Source organism: Pyxicephalus adspersus, chromosome 1 (genome assembly GCF_032062135.1).
Source record: "Pyxicephalus adspersus chromosome 1, UCB_Pads_2.0, whole genome shotgun sequence".
Classification (NCBI taxonomy): domain Eukaryota; kingdom Metazoa; phylum Chordata; class Amphibia; order Anura; family Pyxicephalidae; genus Pyxicephalus; species Pyxicephalus adspersus.
Window position 1 is genome coordinate 11,272,821 of NC_092858.1, and position 27,499 is coordinate 11,300,319.

General features: G+C 39.3%; 1 protein-coding gene across 1 annotated transcript in view; it reads left to right on the plus strand.

Moving 5' to 3' along the window:
* TMEM135 (transmembrane protein 135) overlaps nucleotides 1-27,499 on the plus strand; it is a 211,552-nt gene that overhangs the window by 28,652 nt on the left and 155,401 nt on the right. The window contains exons 2-3 of the mRNA XM_072402388.1: nucleotides 3,357-3,484; nucleotides 10,631-10,723. Of these exons, the coding sequence (XP_072258489.1) occupies nucleotides 3,357-3,484; nucleotides 10,631-10,723 (221 nt within the window). The remainder of the gene's footprint in view (nucleotides 1-3,356; nucleotides 3,485-10,630; nucleotides 10,724-27,499) is intronic.

The following is a 27,499-nucleotide window of genomic DNA, read 5'->3' on the forward strand; positions in this document are numbered from 1 at the left end:
AAGTAGAAGACAAAGAAATGCAGATGCAAAAGCAGGTCATATTCATTGTGGAGGGATGAGCAAGTGATTGGTTATGGCCTTTTAGGTTAGATTTAATTTGCTTTTTGTTTTCATTTTCTTTTATTTATAAGGTATACTTATATATCATCATTTTTTTTGTGTATTCATTGGAACTTGATGACTGTTTTGTGTGCCCAAACATTTCCAACTGGTAATGACAAGCCCGTCGTGATTCTAATTTTACCCAAATAATGGTTAATATCAGTAATTTCAGTAACAATTACAGTATACAGATGTCTTTGTGGTTCAATCCATTTCTGATTCACTTCTGATTAGCAATGTTAGGCTAGGTACACTCGTGCAATAATTATCATCTGAAAATTAATGATCAATGATTATTCCCAATTATTTTGAACGATCGTACTGTGCCCAATTCTGTACATGCTGTAACGATACGATCGTTCAAATATATTCCACCAATAATGTACACACACTAGATACAATCGTTTAAACGATGCAGGAAGTGTCATGTACAGGAGAAAGTGTATCACAGAACAATCCACGATCACTGAATGACCATACACATAATAGATTACAAACGATCATCACCCAATCAGATCCGCCAGGACGGTCGTTCGTTTCCAGCGATATTCCTCATTCGTCGGCATCGTTGATCAGCCATTGTGCACTTTTTTTGTTAACAATTATCGAATGATCTGTCGTGGATCATTTGTTTCCTACATCAATTATTGAACATGTGTACACAGCCTTACCTATTTGTGCAAACATTCAGGGATCTATTGCCTTTCTGACAGTGGTGCGCTACTGCTGCAGACTTGGCCACTGAAAGAATACAAAATATCACAAGCACAAAATATCAGTTCAATTAAAAAACTGAAGTTAATAGCAATTTTTAATCTAAAAGTAATTTTCTTTCCTTAAAAAGTATTTTATTTACTTGCAATGGACCTGGTTTCTTTAGTATTATGGGATAACCTGTGTAATCCAGCAAACCTGGAATTGATCTTAAAAATCATTTGCTATTAGTTGGCAAATGTTTTCAAACTTTAACCAGATCTATTTTAGGTTTGCTGGATCACCTAGGTTCACCCATGAAAGTCCCATCTTCTCCAGTCATGGAAAACTTTTTAATAAATCAGTCCCAATGTGTTTGAACTTGCTAGCTAATCTAACTTTTTCAGAAAGTGTCAATTCCCGTACATAGCTCCCTTCTTCTTGCAGATCATAGCCCTCTAATCTTCTGAGAGTGTCTAATAACTTTATATGCCCACGGGACTCCTTCTCTCACCTCCCTACAAACACTTTGTATGGTAGTTTAGGGTAAAAAGAAGAGTATTACTGACTTTTACTGGAGTGCTCGCTGCGAATCTGCTGGGGACATTACACCTAAGGCTACGTACACACGTCAGATGATTCTCGTTCGATAATCGCCTCAGGGCTGATATCAGATGAGAATCTGGCGTGTGTACAGAGCTCCTCTTCCGTCGTTCATGGATCCATAGAGCAGAATAGCGCCGTATCTACAGATCCTTTCCCTTGACAATTATTGAACATGTATACGCATCCTAAGGTGGCGGCAGTCTCACAGATAACATCATATGCAAAGAATCTTGTTTAATGAAGTGAATTGCATTAGGATCATCCAATGTTGACACATTCTTTGGTAACTATTTGGCAGTGTTAATGCCATTGGTACCTATTGTACTTGTGTGTTTTGGTATCACTTTCATATTATTATTTTGTGTGGTGTTTTTACCTACATGTGCCAGAATTCATACCATCTATGGCCATTGGTTTTTGACCTTAGTGTGACATTCTCCCAGCTAAGTTTCTCCTTGTGCTAATTGCTGATAATTCTCCAGTTATCTCCAGGTTGCATTGTATGGTGGTTGAGATAAAAGCCTTTGTCCCCTTATTGAAGAAGTGCAGGTTACAAATGTCACCAGGAGAGCCTGGCCTGAGCAAACCATGACCTCATAGCCCAATTCTGCTCCTTGTAAAGTGGAGTCGGAGGTATTATTAGAACGTGTGAATGGAGCACTTCAATGAATCGGACAAGTGCTGCCGCACAAGACTTGTGTTTCTTTTGAAGTGAATAAATATTTCTTGATTTACTGTCCCTGGTTTGTGTTCATAGCAGTGGAAAAGGGCCATAACTGTCATGTTCATCATTGTAATGGATGGTTTAAGTAAAATATCATCAGTGCTGCTTTAAATTTCTACATATTAGGCATCTTTGTCTGTTGGGATGCACACTTGATAGCACTGGATAAAAAATGTATGGCCATCTAAAAGATATAATGTACTACTTAACCTACGTACACACTTGCAATGGTTAACGTCCAATAATCGTCTCAGGGCTGATATCGGACGAGAATCTGTCATGTGTACAGCGCCCCTCGCCCATTGTCCAAACTACCGTCCTGGCGGATCCACGGAGAAAGGACAACGAACGATTTTAATGGAAGTGAAGGGGGAGTGCCGCTCTGTCATTCTCCCCCTTCCCTCTCCATAGAGCAGAACGGTGATGTATGTAAGTACTCGTTCATGCATTATTAAGTCGTTTGTCGCTGGAAAGGATCGTGAAAGATCCTTTCCATTGACAATTATTGCATGTGTGTATGCAGCCTAATGTACAGCAGGTACAGAAAAGAATCATCCCTTCAAAATATTCACGTTTTGTTGCTTTGTATCCTGAAATAAAGACACACACACACAACAAATAATTTTCCCAGCTGTATTTTCTTTATTAATATTATTAATAAACAGGATTTATATTGCACCAACATAATACACAACGCTGTACATTAAATAGGGGTTGTAAATGACAGATGAATACAGACAGTGACACAGGAGGAGAGGACCCTGCCCTAAATTTATAACATCCAAGTGAAAAACAGCAACAGTTCTGGAGAGAAAAAAACAATAAAACAGAATTACTGGAATGGGAAAGGGATCACTTCCATGTGTTGTTACTTTGTGGAACTAACTTTTGCTTTAATACCTGCCTGTTGGGATACTTTTCTACCAACTTTGCTCATCTAGACTTTGCAGTTTTTGCCCACTCTTTAAAGGACCTTTCAAGCTCATTGATGTTGGATGGTGATCATTGGTAGACTTTAATCTTCGTCGTTACACAGATTTCCAGAATTATTTATGTCTGGGCCTTGACTAGTCTGCACAAGGACATTGACTTTTCTCTCCTTCACCACTGCGTGTTCATTTTTTCTTCAGTGCTGTGACTTTCAGTTTTTTTTGTATGTTTTATATAGCCTAGTAGAGTGATTATTACCTTCTGTGTCCGGTCTTCCTAAACCTTCCTGTCTTTATTTCAGGTAGCGGCGCTGCTGCGGAGGAGAAAACTTGATTACTACATGCACAGATTACTACCTGAACTTTTTCGCTCCACGTCATTTCTAACTGCCAATGGAAGCCTATACATTGCCTTCTTCTGTATATTAAGGTAAGTATGTTTGTTTTTGCCATGTGTTGTATGTGCACCTTGTAAGGACTGAAGGCAAAAGCATGATAATGAATGTGAACTATCAGTATATATGCCTGGAGAAGCAAGGTCTGTGTAGGATCAATGCAGCACCACAAGTAGGGTATAAGGGCAGAAAAAGATCCTAAGCAAGGTAGCATATTTTCTCCTCTTGCATCCTTTTAACTGACATGAATCAGAATTACAATAAGCACATTATTTTACTCCATTGGTATTGTTTTTACGGGCTTCATCCCATCAGACATCAACTGTCTAAAAGTAATTTTTTTAATTTGAAGCAAAGGCAGATGCGCAGCTTTGACCAATTGCAGAAGTTACTGCAGAAGCATTAAGGCTGCAGCTGGGCCTGCTATATTTCACTGGTCTCTACGTAGTCTTGTGTATGATCCAATATTAAACACGGCCTTGTGCATCTGTGTAGTATGTACCCTCCAATATCTGCTGCTTTTTTGACATTACAGTTTCCATCTCAAAGTATAATGTTTTGTTTTCAATGATTTTTATTGATTTTCCAAAGTATAACATAAACAGAAATAAAATACACAAGACATCTACAAAACGACAAACAATACAATGCACTGTACATATCATGTCCATACTCAGCTTATCTAGTGTTTAGTTACATGTTACAATATCTTGGAAGATCGCCCTGAGCAATCCTAATAACAATATTACTAGGGTGCATATATATGTACAAATTACCTAGGTAAGTTCCTAAACCAAGCTGAACAGGTATCCGCTGGAAGCGGGGATACCCAGAATCTCCCATGTAATATTGGGCCTATAGCTTATAGTGTGGGCATGACTGGGCTATCAACATAGAGATAGAAGGGGGATATTTGCCAGGAGTGGAGTATTAGTTTAAATTTATTTTTTTATTGAGAATTATGAAAAATGTGTAAAACTTGTTGAGTCTTCAAAGCAGGTTTATATTTTCCTCTGCATTGGTAATTTTGTGCAGACTCTGAACTCTTTAGGACTAATTTTGTTAAAAAGTTAAAGCTCAAGCATATTACCTGCCAACTTTACTGACAATACAAGAGAAAATAGAGGGGGGAGCCGCGGCACATCATGAAGCCGGTGCCAGGGTTTTGGGGATGAAACAATTATCTGAGCAGGTTAGCTAACCTAGGTGTTTACTACCTCTTCCGAATAGCAGCTGGGCAACCACATCTGCTGCCACTACACACCTGAAATCATTGCAGTATCAAGCTAAAAATAAAGACGTTTGAATAAACATTCATCTATGTTTCAGCTGAATATCATGGGTGCTGACCGGTCACAACACTTCAGAATGAAGTTTCCTAAGAATGACTTAGAAGTCTACTAACCCCCCCATAACTCTTAGCTGTTATCTGTGTGTGTCGGATCTACAGCCATTCATACATCTCTATTTGTGATTCTCCTTGTGTAATCTAGCCATAAATGGCTGCGGTTTTAGTATATACAGATGCGTGTGATCTTCCAGTAAGGATGCAGTGTGAGTGGGTCTAGGTCTCAGGGTTTCAACACTGACTGGCTTGTTTCTCAATACCGCCATAAACAAACACAAGTGAGAATTATAGTGAGCAGACTCTTCGGAGTCATAACGATCAGTTAGGAAGATGTGAGGTTGCATTCTACACGCTGATCAGGAGAAGCAGCAGAGCTGTAACAATCCCACAGATACTGGACAAATCGCAACCGGAAGGTCCTGAAACGGCATACTGACTAATGTGTGCAATACATGCTAGAAGTCCCTTCCAGATCAGCAATGGCATATTTATGTATCAGAATGATTCAATAACCACATACTGGATAACTTTAAATGTAACTCCATACAAGTTATTCTATGCTCAGTAAAAGTGAAAAAGGCCAAACACTCAGAATTCTATTACTGTCGGTAGATGAGATTTTCCTAACCTACATACATAAAAATAGTATTATTATTACTATTATTATGATACAGGATTTTTATAGCGCCAAAATATTACACAGCGCTGTACATTAAATAGGGATTGCAAATGACAGACTAATACAGACAGTAGCACAGATACAGGAGGAGAGAACCCTGCCCCGAAGAGCTTACAATCTAGTAGGTGGGGGAATTTCACACACAATAGGATGGGAGATATGTAGTGGTGGGAAGTAGTGACGGTTTCAAAAGACAGAAGAAAATGGGTAGGCAAGTTTGAAAAAATGGGTTTTGAGTGTTCTTTTAAATGAGCAGAAAGTAGGAGCAAGCCGAATAGGATGAGGAAGACCATTCCAGAGAGTTGGGGCAGCTCCAGAAAAGTCTTGTATCCGTGCGTGTGATGAGGTTATGAGTGAGGAAATGTCCAAGCCATATGTGGCAACACTTGCAACAAAAGCAATTGGGATCATAGTACAAAAATAAGCTCAAAAAAGAATGGAGAGTTAAAGGGACCAGATAGATAGAAGCAGAAAATTGAGAGAAAAGGGAGTTAGGGGTTTGTCACATATGTTATATGGTTGAAAATCTTAAAAGTCTTATATCAGCAGTGCCATTTCTCCAAAAATAGGTGAACATCCCTCCAAATTATTTGGTTTGGTATTTCTAGTGAAGAGAACTGTTAATGCTTCAATGTGTAAAGTCATTTTAGACATGTTTACTCTTTTGACCTTGTAACAGTTTGTGGAAGATCATTTAGGTCTATAAAGACAAGATTTTGAGGAAGGAAGCTGAAGTTGAAGGGTGAATGAACCCAAATGGGCTTTCACAATGCCTTGATATCATCCTTTTTCAATACATATGGGATGAATTGGAACAATGGTGTGCAAGGCAGGTCTTTTCATCCAAAATCAGAACCTCAAAAAAGCTCTTTTACATAAATGAGCAAAAATTTCCCATGGTTTTGACGTGGGTTGTTGAACAAGTTCATATGTGATGTGATGGTCACAATGGTCACATTTCCATAGACCTTACTATACACTGTAGTAGTACAGACTTCGGGGGTGCTATTGTGTTAGGCCGTGTACATGATTTTATTGTTGGAAATGTTCTTTCATGATCATTTCCAGTGGCAGATGAACAAACAAGGTATGTACACAAAGCACCCATTCTATTCTATGATAAGGAAAGGACAAGGGACTGGCACCATGCTGTGCTCTTCTAACTTGAATTGTATAGCAGTACTTTCCAATTGGTCATTCATGGATCTGCCATAAGGTATCCTTGAATGGTGTTGAGTGACTGCTGTACACATGTCAGATTCTTAGATCGAGCAGAGAACACGCGTTTGTCTCGAGCAAAGATTATCTGACGTGTGTACATAGCCTATAGGATATCTATTGTGTAGCATGGCAAGCAGTCACTTCTTTACAGTTAGCAGAGTCTAGAACCCTTGATTTAGTTGATTTTGGCACTGACAATCCTGGACCTGTCATCAATGAAGGGTGGCTGCACATGGGTAAGTATTAATAATATTAAACAGTATTTATATAGCGCCAACAAATTAATTAGCGCTGTACATTAGAGGTTGCAAATGACAGACAGATACAGACAGTAGCACAGGAGGAGGATGTGCCATAATCCACAAGTATGCTGTGCCAAAGCTCACCAAGCACCAACAACTTTAGTTGATTTTAATAAATCTTACTTGCCTTTGCTAGATTGTACCTGCACATCAGTTCAGTGTATGTGTCTATCTCTGAAGTCCTTTATTTATTTGGATTTAGTTAGATGGTGTAAAGAACTGTTAAGAATCAGAATCGATACTGGAACTTTTTAAACAAAAAAGTGACAAGTAAACAAAACTAGCTATTATGCAAACTTACTAGTGTGTGTGTGTTTTTTGTCTTGTCTGAGTTTGGCCTTTTAATGAGTCTTCCAGACCATGCAACAGATATTTAAGTGTTGCACTATCCAACATTGAATCATTGCGGCTATAGCAGAACAAGACACATCTGTTTTCTTAGTTTCACAGTACAACGACCTCTGGACAAAGTGAAACTCGATACAGTGTCATTCACCAACTTCCTCGTTTATATTCCTTAACCCAGAAAGCATGACATCAGCTGATTGATTGGCATTTCTCAAACCCCCAAAATGATCAATATGAGTACAGCTCGGAAACAGGGGAGCAATGTCTAGGGCCTGGAGAGAGGCAGTAAAATTCTTGCTAAAGTCTGTGGCTCTTTGTATAACTAGAAGCAGCTGTGATGGATTAAGATTTCTGATTGCACAGAGACCTGTAGCGTGCCTGAACCTTTTTACATAGCCTATAGGGTTTCCTTCAGCCCAGGGAAACTCACTAAAAACCTTGTCGTTAAAACAGTTTCACCTCTCTTGGATACCGTAACATTTTTACAGATTTTTTTTTGGAAAGGAATAAATGTCTTTTGTCTTTTTTTTTAATACACTTATGGTTAAACATTTGTGGAGGCTTCAGCATAGAAACACTAATAAATCTTTCTTCTTCATAAGGTTAAATGGTCAGTCTACCCAAAAACTACTATTTAGAATTTTAATAGATGTTGGAAAGTGAGACAATTTTGTATATTTAACCAAGTCTCCTTCACTAATGCGCTTTCTCTCATTGGCCAGTTACAGAATAATCCATATTATTAATAATAACAGTATTTATATAGCACCAACATATTAGGCAGCTGTGTACATTAAATAGGGGTTGCAAATGACAGGCAGCTACGAACAATGACGGAGGAGAAAGAGAGAGGACCCTGATCAGAAGAGCTTACAATCTAGGGGGTCAGGTATATAGTACACAAAAGGACAGGGGATATGGAATGGTGGGAAGGTAGTAGGGGTTTAGGAGACAGAGGAAGGTGGGTTAGTGAGTTTGAAGATGGGTTTAAGGGCTCTTTTAAATGTGCAGAAAGTAGAAGCAAGACGAAAATGTTAAGGAAGCGAGTTCAGAGAGTGGGGGCAGCCGTGCGTGTGATGAGGTTATGAGTGAGGGAGTCATTAGTAGGTCACTGGAGGAGTGAAGAGAGCGGCCAGGGTAGTATTTTTCTACCAGGTCGGAATTTTTTTGTTGTTTATTTTTTAATTTGGGTGTTGATGAACACTTACGCAAAAAAGGTTTGTAATATATGAACATCTAACACAACAGACTGAGCATATGGGTGAGCTGCCAAAAGTTGTTTGCAAATAGAATGTTACAAAAGACTGAGTTTAAAGAGAATAAAAAATGGAATTTTAAAGACAAGCTTTACATTATACATGTTCCTTTCTTAATTGCATGTAAGTAGAGATCTGCAGAGTGGTGTCCTCTGGTTATATTTTCAGTACCTATTCAGATACAGAAAAGGGTTGTGAGGAAGTGATTGGGCAGCCTCATAATACAGATTTATCCCTCAGCAATGTCATTTTTATTAACGTGCTGATTATTGTTTTTATCTTTACCCAATATTTACTCTGTGCAATCAAGGAAAGACGGCACTTTTATAAACTTCCACCATTTCCTTTGTGCTGAGATATTCCAATACAGAGGATGTAGAAATTTGAAGTGCACAGTGATTGTCTTTGGTCCAAGAGGTACAGAAACTTGTTTACAGAGGTTGGCGGATACAAAGAACCATTGTTTTAGGAGAAGTGACCTGAAACTCTGGTCAACCCTAAGAAAACCTGTGTTGCATATGGTTTGTAACCCATTTTTTGCTCAGCACATTTCACATGATCTCTTTTTTGTGGATCTGATTTTAGGATTACAGATTGATGTAGATATTTTTTTTTAATTGGTAAAGAAGTGCTAATATTTTGGGAGCATGGTTGGATTGGTGGCTATCACTCCTGCTTTTGCAGCACTAGGTTCCAGGTTCGAATTTCGTCCAGGACTTTATTTGCATGGAGTTTGTATGATCTTCCTGTGTTTGCATTGGTTTCTTTTGCACACTCCCAAGAACATGCAGTTAGGGTAATTGGCTTCCCCTCAAAAATGGCCAAAGACGGTGTTAATGACATTTGACTATGGTAGGATACATAGTGACATGACTATGGACTTTGTAAAGTGCTGCGTTATGTGGGCGCTATATAAATACAAGCCAATAATAATAATATAATCCATAGGCAAAAGATTTAGCTGACCGTTTATGTTCCCTACCACTGTCATACATGCTCAGATATTAGAACCGTTTTAGTTGAAAACCAGTTTACCTACCAATAGTTGCATGGTTGGAAACCACCAGTAGAAAAGCCAAAAAAAAAAAAAAAACACACAGGAACAATGCCTTGATATAGATCCAGACTTGAGATCTTGGAGCTCCAAGAATCCACAACTTTTAGACATGTGATGATTGGTGGTTGGTCTGGCACCCTGCCATAAGTAGAGAGATATGGGCATTTCCAATAATGGAGTAAATTGTCCTTGTTGTTAATTAAAAAGACTGGAGAGGATAGACAAAAGTGGGAGAACCTGGGCTATCCAGAAAACCTGGAATGGATTTCTTCAAACTCCTTTGCTATTAGATGGCAAATGTTTTCAACCTTGGATGAGATCCATCCCAGCTTTGCTGGATCACACAGGTTCTATCATGATTGTCTTCTCCAATTTTGGAGAGCTTTAATAAATGAGACCCATTGTACCAAAAAGCAACTTGGAAGCACTGTATTTCTGATATAGAACCCTGTTTAAAAGGCATTTATGAATGAGATAAAAAAACAAAACATGGAGATACAGATTTTGGATCACTGACTAATACAAATGTAAAAATGGTGTAGATCGGGGTGGGCAAACTTTTTGGCTCAGGAGCTACAATGATTTTTAAAATTTGACAGATGGGCCGAGCCAGTATCAGATGGATGGGGGAGTGTTTATATGGACTGATATAAATTGCATGTAAAAGCTATTACCTGAAAGTAAAAGAAAACTTACATTCAGAGTACATTCAGTTTCAGTGGGAACAGTGTTGTTGGTCACCCACTTTTGCCAATGGACAATTTTGTACCAATATTTGACGGGCCGGATTAAAAAGCCTAACGGGGCAAAGTTTGCCCATGTCTGGTGTAGGTTGACATCAATACACAACTAAACTCATTAGTCATTAGTAAAGTTTATGTTCCGTATCTTTTTTTAACAGATTTTATGTACTGGTTTTATGTTCCAGTATGAACTTGTAGCAGGTTTTAATTGTAACTTTCTATTACAGAAAAATATTGGGGAAATTCTACTTCTGGTCTCCAGGTTTTGGAGCTGCTTTACCTGCATCCTATGTCGCTATTCTTATTGAGAGAAAAAGCAGGTGAGTCCTTTTATTTTAGCATATCTCTATCTATCTATCTATCTATCTATCTATCTATCTATCTATCTATCTATCTATATATAAGCTTGAGCTATGACGGGGGTTGTGTTTAATAATTGTAACAAATGTTTGTTTTCTTTCATGATCAGTCATCTTCCAATATTTGCATTGAGTTGAAAATGAATGGGAACCCATTTAGATCTATAAAGTGGAAGGGCACATTAAATTGAACTAAACCCTTTTTATACTCACCTGTCCCAATTTCACCGTATCCATATTCTGTTCTTCGGCCATCTTCATTGACTGGCCAGGGATGATGTAACTCTCGGTTCTGGCAGCTGTAGGGGAATCTGGAATGTACCGGGTATACTGACAACCAATATATATTTTATCAGATGAAGAGCATGATCCAGCAAGTAAAAATGCTTATTGCAGAAGTGACAATGCCTATTTCTTTCTGCAGAAAAGCCAACCTGGTTACAGTTTTTCCACTAGTTCCACTTTAAAGTGTGTTGCATTAAGGGAGGCTATTGAAAAGTAATGGGCTGACCTTGCACCCTAACATGCTTAGGGCAATAAAGTTTAAGAACCTTTGTTTTCTAACACACTACTATGCATTGCCATATGTGATTGCTGGGCTCAATATCATATGACCATCAGTAAGCCTGAAATGTTGGTTTGGTATTGTGGTTTCAAAAACCCCTAACCTTCTTGATTGACCTGACTGGAGTGAAATCATGTTTTGCACATGTGCACAGAGCTGCATTCACTCCGGCCCAAAGTTGTGCTGAGAATGTAAAATACACATTTGTACCGACAATGCACAACGTGTGTGCAAAGTTTGCACGCAGGCAGGTAAGGCTTTTTTTACTGCAGAAAAAACATTGAATCATGCATGCGCACTAAAGACCATTCTTCCTGCGGTTCTTACATAATAAAATTACATTTCTCATTTTTGTCCATTAAGTAGGCAAATAAAAAGCACACACAAGGATCTGTGAAAGCAAGGTGGCAAAATGAGCAGAGGTTTGACCTCATTTGTCTGCGACTGCTCACTCACTGACCAGTCAGCAGGCTAGGGGTGGAGAAAGGACACAACTGTATACCTGTGTGAAGGGCTGTGTAAATTTCAGAACTGGATGCACATGAATTAAAGAGATTTGGTAAATAAAATATTTTCCCATGTATTACCATTAATTTTTGCAGTATTCCTTCGTTTCCTGCCTTAAACTGCAAAAAAAAATGTTTGGTTTGGAATACCAGCCTTGTAGGTGGGGAAGCCAAGAGCTGGGTCCCCTATATTAGGCTGTAAGATGGTTCACAACAGGGTAACCCACCAATGCCCGCATTATGTTTTTTTTTTTTTCACTTCAGCAAATTGTCTTCGGTCATTACAGGCCATGTAACATACAAAGCCGGTTATGTGTATAGGGGAATGGTTGGCTCTGTTCCACTGGGGCTGTGACAACAACCACTGCTAGAATGTGAAGACTTAACAGGTGCTTAGCGCAATGTGGGAGCGTTGACTCAAATAGCCCAGAGTAGCTCGCTCAGCATTTCCCATCTTCCCATGCCTGGGGTGTTTCTTTCCTAGAGAATCAGATCACTTGAGAGGGACATCTGTCCCCCGTTACCACGTCCTGCCTTGTAGCATCTGCCACTCCATCGCCAGCTGTAATTAATAGTAGGCTATTTATTGCTAGTGTATCTCCATGTGTTAATTTGCCCTCCTAGGATTCATTATCTGTGCTGCAACTGCTGCAAAATCCTCACTGAGCAATTTAATGGACTCACTAGGACTTTAATATTTGGCCACTGCTGAAAGGTAAGGTGAAGTGGAGTATTTAAAAACAAAACAAAAACAATGGTTCATATGAATTCTTGCTCCACACACCTGGGGTTGCTCCCAACTATGTCAGGCCTATTTACCTGATTCCCCTCTATGCACAATATTCATTCTATGGTCCTGATTTATTAAAGCTCACCAAGGCTGGAGAGAATACACTTTCACCAGTGAAGCTGGGTGATCCAACAAACCTGGGATGGATCTGGTCCAGGATTCAAAGCATTTGCTAACAAATAGCAAATGACATTGAAGAAATCCATTCCAGGTTTGCTGAATCACCCAGCTTCACTTATGAAAGTGTATTCTTTCCAGCCTTGGAGAGCTTTAATAAATCAGGCCCTATGTCACCACTGGGGTCCACACTCGAATTTAGAATTTGAGACAGGCCTACTTTCTCAAATTCTTCCTGTCCCATCTGCTTTTAACTATATAAAGGGGAAGCAAGCCCACTTCCTGTTTGTGTGACACCCTGCTTACCAAAAGACCCCCTGGTTGTCAAAGAAAAAGTCCCTGGACATAACCGGGTTTCAGTTGCTGCTGCTGTGTCCTCCGCGGTGCACACAACAGTGGCAGATCCTGCTTCCTTTCTGTACACACTGAATTTGGTACTCTGTTCCTTTTAACACATAGTATCTTGTTTATTGTTCAGATTTTGGAAAAACTGTGTATTGGCTTACATAGACATGATTCCTGCAAAATGTCAATCACTGTTACTGCAGTGATACCATTGGCTGCCTCTCGCAAGAGACCACAAGGGTCATTCACTGCAGGAATGCAGAAGAAGCATGTATGACTATGACACACTTTTATTTTGTCTAGTTTTAAGGTAGAAATTAAGATTACTCTATGCTGGAGTTTTGCTTTAAATGTAAATAGGTTATATGAATGATGGATAATTATCCATGTGTACATACGATGGCTGACTATTGTTGGAGCATCCGGTGGGAATTGCCCTAACACTGAACACTCCAGGAAAACTATAAAACAATAAATCACTTGCATGAACAAAAGAAATGTTAAAAAACAGTACATTCAAGTTATTATATCATTATTTTTTCACTGTATGTAAACTTTGTATGTTTTTTTGACTAAAATAGAAGGTACCCTGTATCCTAACAACTGGATTTGATAGCAAAAAAACAGGGGTCATTTCTGGATTCACCATCAAAAAATTTGTAAAAAACAAGTGTAAGATCTAATTAGCCAAAAAATGCGTTCCCCAGTGTAATCTGTCTCTGGCCCTCTGATGAATAAATCGAAGGCACCTCTTGTTAGGAATTGTGTGGACTCATTGGAGAACAAACTGATATATAATAGGAAGAGGTAGATTTGTGGCTACATAGATTGTAAGCTTCTCGGGGCAGGGTCCTCCTCTCCTCCTGTGTCACTGTCTGTCTGTCATTTGCTACCCCTATATAATGTACAGTGCTGTGTATTATGTTGGCGCTATATAAATCCTGTTTATAATTTTTATTAATAATAATAAAGCACAGAAGGAAGATATACAGTAATAATTGCACAGCAGAATCATATTAAAGTATAACTAATAAAGCTATAAAGCAAGACTTCTTCATTTTTTAGGTCATTGTCATTACATCAAGAGTTTTTCAGAATAATGAAGTGATTCACATCAGTCTCTACTACTTTGCATGCAATCCATTGTTTATTGGAATTTGTAGGTGAAGGCCTAACGGAAGGTGGCCATACACTGGTACAGAGCCATCTCCCAATATCTCCCATACTGATCGTTTACCTGGATTAATAGTTTTGCACCCATTGACCAGTATGATCAAGCTCTGCAAACGTTGCCCCTGCTGAAACAGGCAAATAGAAATCAGTGGGAAGTGCTACATATCACCCAGCTGCCAACAGGAGTGCTTCCCACTGTTTATTACAACAGCATGCAGAGCTGTGGAATATTAAATGGAAGATACTTTTCTTCTTTAAAGTACAGGTATAGCAATGATACTTACCCAACCACTGAACCGGCCAAACTCATCTACACATAGAACTCTGCCCTAGCTGCCTATATTCTTTACTAGGGGAGTCCTCAAAAACTTTAGTAGGGTTCCAATTTTGACAGCATCAAAGATATCCAGATGAATGCTCAGTATGAAAGAAACTAAATTAGCAGTAACGTGTCTTCAAATGTTGAAACAGCTTTGCCATTACAAACTACAGTAAGGTTTTTTTTTTTTTTTTTTGCTTTTTTTGAGTCCTGCTTTAGAGTAAGTGGCAGCCATTGCAGTTGGTGATTTCTTTTTTTTTTCTTTATCATCTTCCTTCCTGCAGACGACTCTTTTCCTCTGTTTATTTGTCACTGTCATCGCTAATTATTTCTTGTCCCCGTAGTGTCTCTGTCATCTCCTTCCTGGTTTTGTTCTTCTAACTTTCTCCTCTGTTACCCTCTTCATTCTAATTTCTCTTATCTGATATGTTCTTCCTCTTATGTATCACTCTTTTTATTATGTAAAAGAGCTCTCACCCCACATTTGTCTTTTAATTTATTGATGTGCAGATAGCTAACAGTGTTGGCTTTTCAATTGGTTTTATGTCGGTTTGCTGTGTTTCAGTTCTCTTAAAATGTATTCATGCACTTTTGCATTCTGAATTTTACCAGACCAGCACCTTTTTTTCCCTAGAGAACAGCACCGCCTCTGACTGCATGCACATTGGGTGCCATATGGCACTGCAACTTACTGCCTTAGGGTTCATTTGTTATCAGAGGGTTCATTTGTTTTCAGGTCTTGTGGTAACACACAGTAAAATGAGTGTTACTGTATTGTGATATGAGTTCTGCTTCAAAGCAGAATTCCTGTATGTACGATTTAGCCCATATGTACTCATGTTTGCTAATATTATTAAAGCAGAGCTAAAAGTACACTTATCAAGCATAGGTTACTATTGCAGAAAGGAATAGTTAATGTCTCTTCTGCATTAATCCTTCCTACCTGCCTGATTGCTTCAGGTATCCAGCAAATAGCTGAACCTCTCATGTGCAACTTTGGATGGCAGAATACCTGCCAGTCCTAGCTTCCCCTGCGCATGCTGGGAATTATTAAACGCCCTCTGCAATCCTGATTTCTCTTGCACGTTCTCACGATGCATATACCGTATTTTTCGGACCATTAGACGCTCCGGGCTATAGGACGCACCAGGTTTTCCGCACGGGAAAACAAGAAAAAAAAAATTCATTTGATTTCCCCTGAGATCCAGCGTGCGGCACTTGTGCCCGCCCATGAAGGCGGCGCCGATCGGCATTCATCAAATCAATCGGCGCCGCCTTCGTGGGCGGGCACAAGTGCCGCACGCTGGGACACAGGGGAACACAGAGGAGGAACACAGACACTGGCTGCTGTCAGCCTCTGTCTGTTTTCCTCCTGTGTTCCCCTGTGTTCCAGCGTGGGGCACTTGTGCCCGCCCACGAAGGCGCCGCCGATTGATTTGATGAATGCTGATCGGCGGCGCCTTCGTGGGCGGGCACAAGTGCCCCACGCTGGAACACAGGGGAACACAGGAGGAAAACAGACAGAGGCTGACAGCAGCCCCACCTACTAGATTGTAAGCTCTTCGGGGCAGGGTCCTCTCCTCCTGTATCACTGTCTGTATTAGTCTGTCGTTTGCAATCCCTATTTAATGTACAGCGCTGCGTAATATGTTGGCGCTATATAAATCCTGTTTAATAATAATAATAATAATAACAACTCAAAAAGAAAGCAATGGGTGGGGTATTGTGTGGTCACGTGCTGACTGGCCAGCATCATTTGGGTGGACTTCACTGGCAGGATCAACAGGTAATAAGGAGCTTTATAGGGAGATAAATCTGTAAGTACAGATACCCTTATAGTTAAAGGCTGAAGCACATATTACATTATATATAATAATGTTATATTATTTACAAAATAAAGGACAATACATTTGTTAGCAATAAAACTCTTACTGTGCAATCCTCCAAAGTTCACAAGAAACCTGCCTACAGTTCAGAAAAGCACAAGGATAGCCTCACCATAAGGTTTACATACACAATATACAGAAGGATGCTATCACAATTTTTATAACAACTATCTCGATGAGCCAGATTCAGCTATCACCATGTCCCAGGTGTGCATCCTGCTCTTCCCACCTGTCCATGCTTTCAGTGTCTGCATTGTCAGTTCTCATTATTGTATCGGGATTGTATGGTTGGATCTGTAGTGTTTCCCATGAATCCCATTCTTTCATTGACTTTCCCCCCTCTTTCTATCCCCTTGTGGTTGGAGCATCTGGCGGACTCAGCAGGCAGGATTTGGAAGAGTTCTTTTGAGTTTCTAAGGAGTGGAAATCATATCGTAGGCCTGTGTCTTGGAACGTTTTAGCATCGACCTTAAGACAGCAATTTCTAGTCCCTGCTGTACCTCTGTGCCAGATATGACCTAGGTGCTGGAAAATGTAAGTGCAAAATGCAGACGTTCAGACAGGAAAGCACAATGTTTTCTGGAGACAGGACTGGCTGCTTACAGCACAAACGTGCGTGTGGAAAAAAATACTTTTCAGGCCTGGAGATGTCACCACTTCATAAGAGTAGGCTACAAATATCATTAAAGGAGCTGTGCAGGAAAATATAAAACACTCTCCGAAAATTAAGAGTAATGATTACAGCAAGAGATATGTGTGTTGCTTGTTAGTGGCAGTTCAAACAAACCTGCACAGCTGTCAGTTACTGGTCGTACATCATGCTAAACTACATACTGACACAACATAGCTGGGGTCATTTCACTCCTCGGTGTGTTAGATGTGTTGCCTTCTAGGTGCATTATGCATGTATGTTTACATACATTAACATTTATTTCTATGCAAGGTGCACTTTTCTGGAAACTGTGAAAGTTCAACAGGTAAGATTCCATAAAAATGACTTTATAAGGTAGAACCAAACCCAGAATATACTTACCTCTCCTTCGTCATGGGCACCACCATCTTCTTTTGTAGTTGCAGTCTTTTGCCATCTGGATTCACCTGGCTGGGATAATGTATCTCCCAAACTAACATGTTGGAGTTTATTTATTCTCCAGGAACCACAGGGGTAGGAAGCCAAATAACCTACTAGTATGTTTTAAGATGTTGGAAGAAACTTATAGGAAACCACTTTGAGTTGGGCTATGTACACACGTCAGATGATTCTTGTCCGATAATCACCTCAGGGCTGACAAGAATCTGGCGTGTGTAAAGCCCTTGTCTGACGTCGTTCATGGGTCTGTCCTGGAGGATCCACGAACGATCGCAATGCAAGTGAAGAGGAGAGAGCGTAGCGGGGTGCTGCTCGCTCGTTCTCCTCCCTCCCCTCACTTGTTCATACATCTTTTAGTCTTTTGTCATTGAAAATGATCATAAAAGATCCTTTCCAATGAAAGAAATCTAACGTGTGTATGTAGACTTGGGCTATGTTCAGATGGGTGGCTTTTAACAACAGGACAGCTGACGTTTTCCACTGTTAACCAACCAGTCTTCAACTGCCCCATAGCCTTAGTTATCATTGAAATGCGTTGGAGCTGTTGAAATCCTTTTTTGTACAGACGTTTGATTTCAGTTAATTTTTTTTAGATGTTTTCCGTTTTTATAGACTTCCAACCTTTTCATCAAAGGCATGTAAAAACCACTACTGAACACCTATAGATGCTGAACAGTTGAAAATGGGTTCTTGAGAGATGTAAACTTTGTGGTAGACAAATATCACTCTTTAAAGAATCCGTACAAAAATAACTGTTATAAACCAGGGAAATCATTTGTGAAAGAAAAGATTTAGTACCTTGTTTTTTCTAATACATTGTATCCAGATTGTGAATTTGTGCCCTTTATCATTGACATTGTGTGACAGTATTGACATTTCTTACTCATTGTGTTTACTTTTAATTGTATAATGTACTCCCGATAAAACTCCTATCTTGCAGCACAGAGTACACTTGCAGGCTAGAAGCATAATTGAATTGGAAGCGTATTTACAAAATATCTGGTTAAGTGATAAGCCTTACTGATACTACGTATGGCTGTCCAAATGAAGATATAACAAAGTAATTACTGTAACTGGTACCAATGACACAGTACAGTGTAAAATCTTTTTTTCATATTACTATAAGGCAGCCTTTCTTCATAATGGGGAAAGCCTGAAATAACTTTCAGGTCTTCAGGAAACCTCCTTATATCCACAACTCACAGTATATTGGTGATCAGTAGGAAGAGTGTAAGAATGACACCGCTACCGATAACAAAACAGATCAATTAGTGTCACTTAAACTGACCCGAGAGGCGCACATTTCCCATCGTCAACAAACCTCTAGAAACCATTGGAGGATAGCTACTGTTCCTGGTTAAGAAACAATGCTATAAGAAATATTGTCCAAATAAGTTTAAATCGGATTACACATTGTGTACGTTCTTTTCAGCTTGTGAACATTCATTTTTGGACGTTGAGATGTCTCTGTGTATAACCAGCTTCTTTATGCAAGTTGTATTTCCTAATTCTTATATCCAGGTTTATGCAAAGGAAGTGTTACATTTAGAGATATTAATTGAGATGTAGTATAGTAAAGGGGGATATTGTTCCCTACATTTCAGCTAACATATCACTTCGTAACACTGCTGTTATATAATAATAATATATAAGTTAAATATTGTGAAGTTTATCGATTTATGTGGAACGTCTGGTTGTTTTTTGTTTTGTACTGTGAACTTTATTGCTAAACTGTTGGCGAGCAGTGAAATGCACTTATGAACTATGTGTGATGCATCCCGTGATACAGACACCACTGCCAAACAACACAGCCAGCAAAGGGATTTGTAGTCCCATTTTATCTATCTCTGTTAGTGTTTTCAGACCCTGACTTTCACTTTTCTACTGCGATTAAAGTAAAAGTAAAGTGAACATTTGCAATTCAGGTAAATAGTGTTTGCAGAAATGGATAGGTGATGTCCTTTCTGCAATAACTGTTTTTGCCTGCCTGATTGCTGCCCAGCTGTCAATTTTGCTAAACATGTGCAGCTCAGTGTTGCTTGCCAGAGAAACCCAGCAGTCTCGGCTTCCCTTGCATGTGCCGGGACTTAATAAACTCTCACACAGGTACGTCTTCCCCACTCAGGATGGCCGAAGGTAATCTCCAGGAAGAAGATGGGAGATGGTGAAGTATTGCTTGTTTAGTTCTGCTTCATACAGCTTGATCATACATCCAGTCTGTTATTGGAAAATGAAGTATCAGAACCTCATCCAGGGTTATCCATTCAATCACTTTCCCTATTGGCAAGGTCTCTGTGACAGTTTGATAGCATTATGCAAACCAGGATGGCTGAATGACTTGCATGACTTCCTTTAGTGTGAACTGTGGAAAGTGTGTGAGCTCCATACAGTTTAAAATTGGTTCCTTAGTTTTCCCTTTATTTTGTATAATACGAGGGGGTGCTGAGAAGTCCCTGGCTTTGCCCAGAAAGAAGAGAGCCTGAGTTATGAAATAACACATTTATTCAACATATCCCCCCTAGTACAGCATAGTTGCAGCTTTTCTAGACAGTTCAAATGAAAGTCCTTTGATTGGGCTGCAAACCAGCTCTCAGCAGCATCTTTGATGTCAGAAATGTCCTCAAAACGTTGCCCCTTCAGGTGTTTCTTCAAATTCGGGAACAGATAATAGTCCGACCGGGCCAGGTCCGGTGAGAAGGGGGATGGTGGACCAATTGGAAACCCATGGTGTTCAGTTTAACAGCCACAACTTTGGACGTGTGCACGGGTGCATTTTCCTGCAAAAAAAGGATCCCTTTGGTTAACTTTCCACAGCGTTTCATCCTTATTGCCTCCTTCAGCTGGTCCAGGAGGCTAGCATAATACTGTCCGGTGATACTAGAGCCCTGAAGTAGGTAGTCCACCAACAGAATACAGTCTTTGTCCCAGAAAACAGACACCATGACTTTTTTGGATGATTTCTGGGTTTGGAACTTCTTCAGCCACGGGGACCCGCTTTGGCGCCATTTCTTTGACTGTTCCTTGGTTTCAGGATCATAGATGTGGAGCCAGGTTTCATCCTCAGTCACTAACCTAGCCAAAAAGTCCTGTACAGCTTCAAAATGGGCCAAAACGGCTTTGGATGCTTCAACTCATTCCTTCTTCTGATCACGGTTCAAACATTTCGGCACCCACTTCCCTGAAAGCTTGTGCATGTCTAGGATAGTGGCAATAACAAACCTAACACGCTCCCGTGAGATATCAGGTTATCTGGGCTATCTTTTTTGCCGATATTCGCTGGTCCTCAATAATCAGCTTATAGACAGCATCGCAGGTTGCCGGGTCAGTTGAGGTTGGTGGGCGCCCACTGCGGGGCTCATTTTTAACGGTGAAATGCCCAGTCTTGAAACAAGATATCCAGGTTTTGACAGTGCTGTAGGAAGGACACTTCTCCCCAGTGTTTGGGACATCTCGGTGTGAATTTTGATATTTGCACAGTTACATACTAAGATATTAGGCTGTCATATGCCCCCACACTCATTTTTCAATTTCATCTGGAAGGGGGCAAAGCCAGGAACTTCTCAGCACCCCCTCGTATTTAGACCTTCATAAATACATAAATATTGTGTAATTATCAAAAGGTTGTTTATCACGTGAAAACCTTTACCCAACCTCTAAATTATTGTATTTGTTATTTTAGAAAACCTTTATATATAGTGAAAAGAACCCTTGTGTACTTCCCCAATGGTTTTAGTAAATTTAGTAAAAGGATGGCAGAACTATCCTTACTTTGTCTCTGCGTGTTAGTCAGCTCTCAGTGTTAAGCTACGTACACACTTCCAATTATTATCGTTGGTCGACGAACGATCCTGCACGATGTCTGCGAAAGATCGTATAGCACCGATCCTGTACATAGAGATAACGACACGATCGTTCTCAGATATTGTACACACGATAGATGCGATCGTTTGAACGATACAGGAAGTGACGTGCACCACAGGAAGTGAGCGAACGTTCGTTCACCGCGCATGCTCAGACCATGGACGATCAATGAACGACTGTACACACGATAGATGGTCAACGATCGTTGTCCAATCCGATCCGCCGGTCCGGTCGTTCATTTCCAACGACTATTCTCGTTCGTCGGCGTCGTTGGTTACTTTTTTTACGAACGATTTTTGCCCAATCGATCGTTCGTCGTTCGTTTGTCGTTCATTTCCAACAATAAAAATTGGAAGTGTATACGCAGCTTTAGAGTGACAGCAACACGATCAGACCCTGTATAGCCACTCCAAATTATCTCTAGTATTGAAATGAGTAAACAGTCATAAACCTTTGATTCATCTCTGTGAGTTTTTGTATGACTTCCAGCAAGTTCAGATTTTGGCAGGAGTCCGCTAGTCATGCTGACTGTTGTGATTTTATATACAATAATGTGATAGAAACAAGACCTTGCTTTAAACTGGAACTAATTATTTTTGTAATATTGCAATTTTTTCCCTCGCTGCAGTAATTGCTCTCATATTAATATAAATAAAAGCAGTTTGTTGGCGTGTAAAGCATAGTTATAAATCGGCAGCATCTGTCATTTCTTTTGCTTCATAGTATAGAAATGAGAATTTGGGAATGATGATTTTTTTTTACCACTTATTAATCAGGTATGAAACAGTTTTACCTGTGTATTCAACATCAAAAGGAAGCAAGGAAAAAAAAACTTATTGTTGGAGTATACACTTTAATGTCTGACCACTACCCTGAATGATGTAGTAGAGAAGACTGTTCTCTAATAGAAAAGACCAGGGTATGGCGGCAGCATACTGGTCAATTTTTATAATGGATCTGATGTTGCATTCAACATAAATTCTAAAGCAAATATGTTGGAAAATAGGGAATGATTAAACATAATTTGAGAAATATAAATCTTTGCCTAATGTCCCCCCCTTCACAGTTGGAGAAGCGCTTCCTGCTGTTGGTGGGTCAGAACAAGGAAGACGTGGTCATACTCATTGGGCAAAGAAAATGCTCGGTTCATGGGTGCAGGATGATAAATAGCGGAACAAAGCCTGCTTTATGGACTTGTCCTCATTCCCCCGAAAAAGTGCCACCATCTTTTTCTTATTTTTGTTCTTGTAGAAGATTTTCAGCCATCTTGATTGGCTCTGGCTAGGATGATATTTCTTGTGCAGGTGCCCAGGAGTTCATTTATTCCCCACATGTGCGGGGGAAGCTGAGATTGTCAGGTATCCTGCAACCAAAGCTGACTTCACATTCACAGGTCACCTTATTGCCAGTTATCTGGAGTGATCAGGCAAGTAGAAAGAATTATGGCAAGTATGGAGGGTACATCGCCTGTCCCTTTCTGCAGTTATGAGCTAAAATAGTTAAAACACTGAAAGGTGAAATAAATATAACATTGCTTATCATTTCAATGACACCCACGAGGTGTGATATATATCGGCTAGCTAACGAACAGTAAAGTGGTGTGTTGGAAAGAGGAAAAGTGGGCAAGCTTAAAGATTCAAGTACTTTTAATGTTGTGATGACCACACAAAGGGATCGGAGTATGTTTAATCCAGCAGGTCTTTTGAATTGGTGTCACCCAAGACTCACAAATGATAGTTTTGTATTCTTAACTTACCGTAAAACTTTAAAACAAACTCAACATTTCACTGCTTGTTAAGAATATGTAAAAAGTTGATATGGAATCCACTCAGTTTTAAAACTTCCCAAGAGGCACTTGGAAAGAACTGGAAACTTTCTCTAAACATGCAAATGAAGGAGCCCAGCCCAGCACATGTACTGCTATCTAATGGACCTGAATGCACTGGTGTTTTCTACTGGACATATATTTAAAGGCTCACCATTCTTGGGGAGATATTTGGACCTATGTGGGCTCCCTATATTCGCTTCTGTTGATTTATTTGTTGTATTTATATCTAACCTGAGTCTTTCAGAATTGGTAGTTTGAACCTCAGAAGCATGATAAAAGATATATATCCAGCAAAAGACATATCCAATTTCCTGCAAGGCTAGTAAATCACCATGGCAAGGCTTCCAGTAAATATGTGAGCGGACAGGAGTGTGAAGTGCCAACAAATGCACTCGTTAATGCAGATTACAAGTGACAGCAGAGTGTCCTGCTTCTTCTTGAGAATGCTCTACAAGACCACAGCTGTCATTGAAGCAATACTTGGATTACTGAGGAGCGTCTCGAGACTGTAAAGAATACGGAGAAGAGGTCAACAGCCAAGCCACTGAAACTGTCAGAGGATACTCTGGGAGAGGAGTGGGAATGGACACCAAACTGGACAATCAATCCCTCGGAATGTTCTTCACCTTCCTGAACATTCATCTTGTGCGTAATCGAAGATTAGGGAGTGTTATGTAGCAGAATATTTCTTTTATATACAGGGTCATTTTTATGTCTAAATTTTAAGTCAATAAGAAACCTTCACAGAAAATTTTTCTTAGAACTTATTAGATCTTGATGGTGTGGCCTTGTTTCTATACACCATTTATAGTAACATGGCTGCTTAATTGGAAAATAAAGGTGATCCTTTGTGCCATTTGCTGCCCTTGACTTTAATTAAATTTAATTGGATCATCACATCCTGCCAGTTGCTACTAGGAGGGTTAGGCCTGTAGGTTGCACGAATGTTTCACATATAATTGCATAGTTTCTAATTTTTTACTAAGAATACTAATAGACTGTGAGACCAATAAAGGCAGCTTTTAAAAATATCACACCACGGTGAAGACCCAAAGTCCTGACCTTATCCTAAATTATGGCAAAAGCACCGAGGTGGTTGCTGTAAAGGCTCTTTTTCTGTAACAATGGCCTTCAAAAAAGCATGTAGAAAAATAAAATGTTAAAATGAGTGAAAGAGAAACAAGCTACACAATTTTCTATATAAAATAAATGATATCCTCTGTGTTTCTTTCCATGTGCATGTAACCCAGGTTAGGGAGCATTTACCTTGAAAGGAATACACCTACAGATCCCACATAAATCTCTGTAATTAAGGAATTGTTTACAAGTCTAGCAAGCTGTTTGATTAGGGGGCATTTTATATCTATCAACTTATTGAACCTTTTCACTTTCAGGGCCATTTTTGCAAAATGTGGCAAACACAAAATCCCCATTCTCTGCTAAAATATAAAAGATTATTTTGTGTCAAGTGAAAAGATTACAAATATGTTAATCCTTAAATTTGTGTGGCCCCACAAAAGCGCATGAAACTATGGTACCCAAAATTGATCAATCAATTTTATTACAAAGTGGGTAGCTTACTTGATGATGATCACTAAAGCTACGTACACACTTCCAATTATTATCGCTGGAAAACGAACGACGAACGATCCTGCACGATATCTACGAACGATTGTATAGCACCGATCCTGCACATAGAGATAACGACACGATCGTTCGTAGATATTGTACACACAATAGATACGATCGTTTGAGCGATAGAGGAACTATGTGCACAACAGGAAAGTGAACGAACGTTTGTTCATTACGCATGCTCAGACCATGGACGATCAACGAACGATCGTACACACCAACGATGGTCAACGATCGTCGTCCAATCCGATCCGCCGGTCCGGTCATTCGTTTCCAACGACTTTCCTCGTTCGTCGGCGTCGTTGGTTATTTTTTTTACGAACGATTTTTGCCCAATCGATCGTTCGTTCGTCGTTCGTTTTGAACGATAAAAATTGGAAGTGTGTACGCACCTTAACAGTTAGGTCCATAAATATTGGGCAATTCCTTCTTTATGTCATTATCAATTAAGCAGATAAAAGGCCTGGAGTTGATTTGGGGGGTGCTTCTATGTGGAAGATTTGCTGTGAACAGACAACATGCGGTCAAAGGAGCTCTCCATGCAGGTGAAACAACCCGTCCTTAAGCTGCAAAATCAGAAAAAACCCATCCGAGAAATTGCTACAATAAAACAATAAAACTGTGTTCAGATCCCTGTTGTTTGCAGAGGAAACCATGGATAACACAATTTATTTCTTTGATGTAGCATAGGTGACTGGTATATTGAATTATTAATTTGGTTAGTAATATGCTCAGTAACATATGGTCCAGCCATTGAATACTTTGGATCATTGTTACTAATATTGGGATCAACTATGAGTATTCTTTCAATTTGTCCCATATTTGGATCGGAATTGTAATATTTTCTGTTATTATAGGTAATAGAAATATCAATCATAAAACAAAACCTGGTTCTATATTTGATCATTTTTAATTGACCTGACCTGATTTATGCCTTATATCTCATAGAAATAGCAATTATTACAAAGTGGCTTTAATATCAATGTGATGATTACCAGACAAAAAAAACTTTTTTTTTTACATTTTTGAACAGCTAACACAAGAAACGAACTGTACTCTGCTTAAATACATCTTTATAACATGTTGGGGAGGGCTTACTGTCTAATTTTTTTTAATGCCTATGGCAAAGGAAGGAGTAATTTGCTAAATCACAAGCTTAACGACCTGTAATTGTCTAATAGTTGGGTCTAACTTCCTCTCTCTCTTTGCGGCAGAGATTCCTGTACTAAAGATTGCATGTTTGTAAATACATGTAAAGAAAAAAATAGGCTTGCTTTGTTTGCTTTTACATTTAGGCCCTGTGCTTAACCTTCTAATAAAGTATGCTTTGCTACACAAAGAGTTAGGAACTCTGCAGATATTACTTTACCTTAGCCGGGGTTATGTGTGAGCACCCTGCAGTGTCTCATTGTGTGTAAAATTAGATTGTCATGACAAGTTCCCTGGAAGTACTTATATACAAATGTGCCGGATGCAGAAGTGCATTCGGTTTGTGTGCTGCTGGGCCAAATTCTGACCAGCTTACAGATGCTTTCAGCAAACTAAATGGTTAGGAATGTATTACCAGGTGCAGTAGAGACACTCCAGATGCTGCTAATCTTCATTACACCTGGCAGCATAAATGGATCATGACTCTATCCCTGATCATCTGGAGTCCTCCTATTTTTGACCCTAACTTGTCTTCCTCTATTTATATATATATATATATATATATATATATATATATATATATTACTAAAACAATAAAATATATTACTAAAACAACACACAAAACAATAAAATGAAACAGTATAATCCTGCTAATCTTAAAAAAACAATCAGCATTGACACATCCCTGATTGATTGTAGTACAAAAGATGTGTGTTGGGACTTTTAAGGAAAATAAAATAAAAAACAGCATCAGTTTTCATTTTATATAAAATCACAATAAACAAAATTTAAAAGCAAGAAATGTATATAAAATTATTGAAAAAATTGATACTGTTTTTTATTTTAATGTTTAATAATTTGATCACATTACTGCGTTTCCTACTGCAGTGTGCTGATTTCCAACTGATGAGCGATTTGTCTGGTGCTCTATGTCACATCCTACGGACCTAGGGTGCAACTTACAGTCATACAGTAGGTCACTTTTTGTGACTAAGAAAAAATAGAGCCAGGATCCTGCATCTCTAGTTTGCATAAGGTATGGTAACAAGAGCGATCATCCAGATTATATAGGAGACAAGTGGTAACCAGTCCTAATACCCAGAAACCATTTCACTATTGTTTTTTGGAAGGGGACTTTGAGGAAGCTGTTGTAGTGATGTTTCACATCTACAGTGTTGAGGGCAGCATAGTTGCCTCAATTCTTGGGACCTAACAATGTTAACATGGAATCTATCCATTCAATGCTGGTATTGCTAGCTACCTATGTTTGTGGGTTCCAAGATGCTGTGAGTCTCTTGTGGTATTCCTTATTACCTTAGCAGAGGTGGCAGACATTGGAGCTTAAGTATTTCACATTTTTGTCATGGACAAACCCATATCACATATCACATTTTTGTCATGGACAAACCCCCTGGGAAGGCCTCATCATACTGTCCTAGGATTATAATACGCTTAGATAGAACATTGCTCACACGC